This window comes from Antrostomus carolinensis, unplaced genomic scaffold (assembly GCF_000700745.2).
Source record: "Antrostomus carolinensis isolate BGI_N321 unplaced genomic scaffold, ASM70074v2 scaffold12969, whole genome shotgun sequence".
In the NCBI taxonomy this organism is placed as follows: domain Eukaryota; kingdom Metazoa; phylum Chordata; class Aves; order Caprimulgiformes; family Caprimulgidae; genus Antrostomus; species Antrostomus carolinensis.
This window is the reverse complement of record NW_010336501.1, coordinates 27,656-34,040: the sequence shown is the minus strand read 5'-3', so window position 1 is coordinate 34,040 and position 6,385 is coordinate 27,656. Positions and strand designations below refer to the sequence as shown.

The following is a 6,385-nucleotide window of genomic DNA, read 5'->3' as shown; positions in this document are numbered from 1 at the left end:
AGGAATTAACCAAGGAGACTGTGATTTTCAAGTTACCCTTCTAAATATGTTCCCCTCATTCCAGAAAAGATGTGAGTCAAAACTATCAGGTTGTAAATCTCTGCTTCTCACCCCCAAAACCAAGTGCAGCACTCCCCAGCTCACAGTGCTATTGCTGCGTTTGTGTTTTAAGGTGGACAACTCTCACACAACGTTTCTGTGACCACACAAACCACCAGAGGCTCCAGCACATATTCTGCACGTTCCAACTCTCTACTTACTCCTCTCTCTGACATCTGCCAGGCTGGAATTTAAGTTTTGTTTGGTTTTGGTTTTTTTGTTTTGCAGGTAAAAGATGAAAAAAACATCCAGGAAATGTTTGACCTGAGTGATTATGAGAAATGTGAAGAGCTCAGGAAATCCAAAAGCAGAAGTAAAAAGAACCACAGTAAATTTACCCTCGCCCACTCCAGACAGCCTGGAAACACGGTATGCTTTGCTCTCAAGCGTGTGGTCAGCCCAAGAAAGCCATCAGCTCTTGGTGCAGGCCAGGCTGCCTCTCTTACCTGCTCCAGGCTTGAACAGTTGACACAGGAACTGGGGGGTGAAACGGGACAGCTGGAGTTGTGTAGGAATCCAGGTCATGTCTTTTGGTTTAAAATACAGCAACGTCCATTTACAAGGTCAGCACTGACAGCAACAGTGAGAGGTGGCGAGAGAAGCAGTGGTTCTGCTGGGAGAGGACTTGTGTCTCTGGGGTACTAAGTAAATTTGACCAAGCACTAAAGTTCTGGATCTGTTTCCCTGGAAGTATTCTGACTTTAAGGAAAGGAAGGTACCAGAACATTTGCCAGGAGTGAGGACAAAGCATGTAACTGCCACCACTCCTGGCAGCTGCAGTTTAGCTGACTGCACTTTGTTCACAGAGGGAGGAAGGGATGCTGATGGTCCTTGGGTTTGCTGCCCAGATTTGGGCAGTCCCAGGAGTACTTTCTGCTCAGAGGAAACCTAAAAAGTGCCAGAATGGGGGAACTGTGACCTAGGAGCAGGACCTGCCAGGAGGTCTTAGTTGCCACTGCAAAGAGAGGCAGTCTCTAACTGCAAGCTGTCTCTGGCACAGATGCACCCACCCACAGCCACATGCGTGAGCTGGATTTACACTTTTCATTCTGACTTGTTTCAGTAGACCAAGCTTACCCATCCCACGCTTTGATAATGATTGTGTAACATCATGAAATGCAAAAAGAGAAGAGAAAGGGGAAAATGGGAAGCGGCAGCACTGTCCCCGAGCGCCCTGAGCCACGGAACAAACTGCTGTGGAGGCTAAAACTCATTTCCACTGAGTATCTGACTTACAAACCCCCCTAAGGATCTTGGATCCCCTATACACACCATATTTTCAGAACTGCTCTGCCCTCAGCGTGGATCTGACATATCAAAGTCTGGAAAATCCGGTTCCTTCAGCAGGTCCCTACTGTAGCTGCTTGTCTAACAGACTCTGTCAAAATCTGAGGTGGCAACAGATAAATGGCATGTGAGCAGCAGATGCACAGCAAGGCTGCATCATCGTTTGATGAGGGCAAAATTGAGGATGGTGTGTGGGAAGGCAAAGAGGGAGAAGGAGGAACAGGAGCCACAAGGGAAGGAAATATGGCACACAGTTTTTTGGGTTGAAAAGCTGGGTACTGTGAGGAATTTGCTTTGAAAAAGGGCTGCCAAAGAAGCAGAGAGGCCAGGTGCAGCGCGTGGCTGACCAGCGCTGTTCTGCAGGGCTGGAGGATCAGGTCTGCTTTGCTTTTTCCCACTGAGACAAACCAGCTGTAAAGGCCGTGTAGCTTTTCTGTGGGCAGGGACAGTGTGAAAGCATCTCTGTATGAGTTTAGTCACTGGCACTGACCTGAATTCCTTCTTTTATAGGCACCAAATCTGATCTTCCTGGCTGTGAGTCCAGAAGAGAAAGAGTCTTGGATTAATGCCCTCAACTCCGCAATCACACGTGCTAAAAACCGCATCTTAGATGAGGTGAGCAGGACGCTGAGGGTGGGACCCAGGCTCCGTTGTCTCAACTTTAATCTTGGGTGAAGATGATGCGAGTGCTGGAGCAGAGCAGCTCCAGCCCTCGCGTCATCCTCGTGGCCTCCTCTGGACTTGTTCTAACTGGTCCATGTCTTTCTTGTGTTGGGGGCTCCAGAGCTGGACACAGCACTCCAGGTGGGGCCTTACAAGAGCAGAGTAGAGGGGAAGAATCCCCTCCCAGTACGAGCTGTACGATCAGTACGAGCATTCCCACGTAGTATAGTCCAAGGTGAATGATAACCACCTTGAGAAGGCTGTGCCCCTTGCTACCAGAGCTACAGTCTGAAAGAGCATTTCACCGCTGTCTCTCATTAATGCTTCATGACAACTATTCTTCAGGTTAGATCTGTCTCAGATCTATCTCATCCACATTCAACTTACCGCAGCACAGGCGGGCTCACTGCTGTGACGCTGTTTGTTCTCTTGGACGGCAACACAAAACCCTGTAGTGAAGGGAAATGAGGGTCAGAGCATAGGAAACGCTGTAGAGCAGAAAGCAGTGCAGCAAACAGTGGTACAGATTGCTTCCAGGAGAGGCTGTCACTGAAATCTCTACAAACAGATTCCACAGATAATTGTCAGGAATGACTTAAGTAGATCTGATCCCATCAAGGCACAGAGGGATGAGACCAGGGAAACACGCCAAGGCTGGATTCCCACAGCCCATTCCCTGCTGGCTCTCCCTGCCAATCTCCTGTGCATCCTCGTAAGCACACAGATCAGCAAGTCTTGGACCAGTGGTGGCCCTTGGGACCAGCATGGTGTCAAACTCATGCAGGCGGGTTTTACAGACCAATCAGTCTGTGTGTGCCTGGGCACACTCACCGGGGAGGGTAGAATCACAGAGGTTGGAAAAGACCTTTAACATCATCAAGTCCAACCATGAACCCAACACTGTCAATTCCACCTCTAACCCATGTCCCTCAGCACCTCGTATACCTGTCTGCTAAATGCCACCAGGGATGGGGACTCCACCACTGCCCTGGGCAACCCCTTCCAATGCCTCAGAACCCTTGCAGCAAAGAAATTCTTCCTCACATCCCATCTCAACTGCCCTGGCCACAACTGGAGCCCATTTCCTCTTGTCCTGTCCCTTGGGCCTTGGTTGAACAGACCCACCCCCACCTCTCTCCACCCTCCTCCAAGGGACTTGGACAGAGCCACAAGGTCTCCCCTCAGCCTCCTTTTCTCCAGGCTCAACAACCCCAGTTCCCTCAGCCACAAGGGAACTCATCACACTTGTGCTCCAGACCCTTCCCCAGCTCCATTGCCCTTCTCTGGACACGATCCAGCATCTCCATGTCCTTCTTGGAGTCAGGGGCCCAACACTGAAGAGAAACAGGGTGTTACAGACTGTACCCGGCGGTCAGGCTGTGCTCCCAGCCACGATCCTGGCACAGCCCAGCAGCCAGAGGAGTCCAGCAGGTTGGCACATCGGGAACGTGTTGCCTTCCTCATTCCAGCTCAGCACTAGGTTTGGTTCAGGTGGTGAGCAGAGCTCTCCTCTAGCTCAGCAAACACTTGCACTACAGAATTGCAAACTGTATTTGAATTCAGGATCTGCTGTTTGCAACCCAAGCTTCTGCCTGCTGAGCGCTCCTGCCCGACAGCCTTTAGTGAAGGATCCTGGCCCAGAGGTACGTGGGAGAAGTTCACCCTCAGCATATGGCCAGGTCATGAGAGAAAGGGAATCCTGGGGGAATAAATGATTTGGCACAGTGCACCTGGCTGGTTACAGCTACAGAAACAAGGAATGGCTCATATTTCCTGTGCTCCCAGATGTTCAGAGCTTTTGTCACCACTTTAGGTTACTGTCGAAGAGGACAGCTACCTCGTCCACCCAACACGTGACAGAGCAAAAATACAGCACTCGCGACGCCCTCCAACGCGAGGACATTTGATGGCTGTGGTACGTATAACGAATTCCAGACACTTGCTGAGGTAAAATTCCCTCATAACTATTTCATTTATAAGTAAATGCAAGAAGATCTGGTGTTTGAGCTCTGGCCTGAACTGAAAATTGTCATAAGCCCCAGGGCCAACCTGGGACATCAGATCTAGTCTTCCATTCTTGTAGACCATTGCGTTGTGCAAACCTTTTTGCAAAGTGGCAGTTTGCCATCACTTTCACCCATTTTCCTGTTGCATTTGCTATGGTTTCTGGTCCATCTTTGCATCCCGGCACAGGTGATGCATATCTTTGGTATAAGAGAGACTCAGAAGTAGTGTGCAGCCATGCCTGCTCCTGTGACAACACAGCTCTTCTTTGTTTCTTCAGGCATCTACCTCAACCTCTGATGGCATGCTGACACTCGACCTGATCCAGGAGGAAGACGCCTCTCCAGAGGATCACAGCACCTGCGAAGAGAGTTTCCGGGTGGATCTGGATAAGTCTGTGGCACATCTTACTGCTGGACGGCGCCGGTCGGATTCAGAGAACGTCAAGTCGTCAGAGAAAGGCCAGACAGGGAGCCTCCCGAGACGGGAGGTGACCTCATGGGACAGATCTGGGCAGCGCAATGACTCCTTTGACAAAGGGACCATGTACACACCACAGGTCCCCAAAAAGCTGTCGCACTCAGAAAAGAATAAATGTGCCTCCATGGAAGAAATTCTGTCTCGACGGGACTCTTCCACGCACCGGGCGGTGCTGAGGAGGGGGCTGGAGGCTCAGTTTGCCTCCGCAGAACCAGAGCAGCTGTCCCGGATACAAGAACTGGTTGCACTGAAACTGGAAAAAACTCAGGAACTGCTGACAGAGGTGAAGGGCTACGGGGAAGGCAAGAGAAAGACCAAGGATTCCAACACCAGCACCATCACCACCACCTCTTCTTCCTCATCATCTTCCAAGTCGGACTCTGAAAGGATCCTGCAGGAATCTGAGAGGTTGCTGGGGGAGGCTTCCTCCACCTGGAGCCAAGCTAAGAGGGTGTTGCAGGAGATCAAAGAGTTGAGGGACCTGTACAAACAGTTTGAACTGCAGCAGTCGGACTCAAAACCCAAACAGATCTCACAGTCTCAGTACAGGAAGAGCATGATGTGAAGGCAAGCCTTGGGATCGGGAGGGAGGGACATGGGAGGGCGTCCATTTGGCCTTTTTTTTTTTAATTATTATTATTATTTACAGTGTTCAAAAGAGTGAAAAGGTGCCTGTTCTCACACCCAAATTTGCTTCTCAAAGCTTGAACCCTTCCTTTCCTCCATCACATCCCCGGATGAAACAACCCAGTGTTCCAATAAATTCAGTTACCGTTTATACCTCCTTTTTTAAAGAGCACCCTTTGCACCGCAGGCCCCCAACTTCTGTCATGCTTGGAGGACAGAAGAAATTACCAGTTCCTAAAAAAATGCCCCTGCATGCCTGGAGCAGCACGTGCATAACGATGGGGACAGATGCTCTTGCGCTGTATAAGCCCTGGCTTTGCTGCTCTCATGTCTGAGCTGTACCCTGCATTACAGCTCCTTGACCAAGAGTCTCGTCTTGTTCCCTCACTTGTCCTCTTGGAAATAAATGACAAAAAAAAAAGGTGTCGGTCCCAGCGAATGCTTGGAAGTCCCTGTTGTCCAGGAACTGTCTTGAAGATGCTTGGAAGTTCAGGCTGACCTCCGGTTTGCCGCGAGTGGTCAGAGGCACTCACTGGACTGCAGCTAGCGGGGTTCTGTCCCGGCACAGGTCGCTTTGGTGAACTCCTGGGGTTGGCAGCTGTAATTCTTGTGGTACATATACAGCTCTCCAGAAGGAGGGCAAGAGGTATGCAATCTGTGTCCAAACTAATCCTGTCTGTCCGTTGACGCTTTACAGAACCCCCTGCGCAATGGGATTAAGCAGCTCTATGTCTTCCTTTCTGTGCAAATAGAGGATGAAAGCCTTGAACCTAACAGACAGCCCACATGAGTTCATTGAGGGGGATGTTTTCTGGCTTTTCCAAATGGAAAATGAAAATTCATTTCTTTTCTTTTCTCTTTTTTTAAATTTTTTTTTCCCTTTTCTTTGAGCTGAGGGGAAATGGAAAAATCAGGGTTGTGTACAGGTGGCAGCTGGAAACCAAGAGCCAAAAGTGGTTTTGGTAGGTTTGATTCTGTTCTTTTGGCAGGTTTGATTCTGTTCTTTGGGTAGATTTGATTCTGGTTTTTGGCAGGTTTGATTCTGTTCTTTCAGTAGGTTTGATTCTGTTCTTTCAGTAGGTTTGATTCTGTTCTCTCACACATGCACAGGCTCGGTTTCTGCCTGTTGGACTGCAACAAACAGTCCTTGTTGCTGCCCTAAGATCAGAATCAGGGCTACTGAAATGAAAGCTGAGCCTGTAAGAGAGCTCAAATACCCTCATCT

The 6,385-nt window shown here is 49.6% G+C and overlaps 1 protein-coding gene across 1 annotated transcript; it reads left to right on the top strand.

Annotated features, from left to right (window-relative positions):
- Positions 1–327: 327 nt before the first annotated feature.
- PLEKHO1 (pleckstrin homology domain containing O1) lies at positions 328–5,313 on the top strand (the record flags this gene model as incomplete). Its single annotated transcript, XM_010174885.1, has 4 exons — positions 328–468; positions 1,897–2,001; positions 3,863–3,964; positions 4,334–5,313. Coding segments are annotated over 4 exons (1,113 nt in total), but the record flags the coding sequence as incomplete, so codon positions are not given.
- Positions 5,314–6,385: the final 1,072 nt, after the last annotated feature.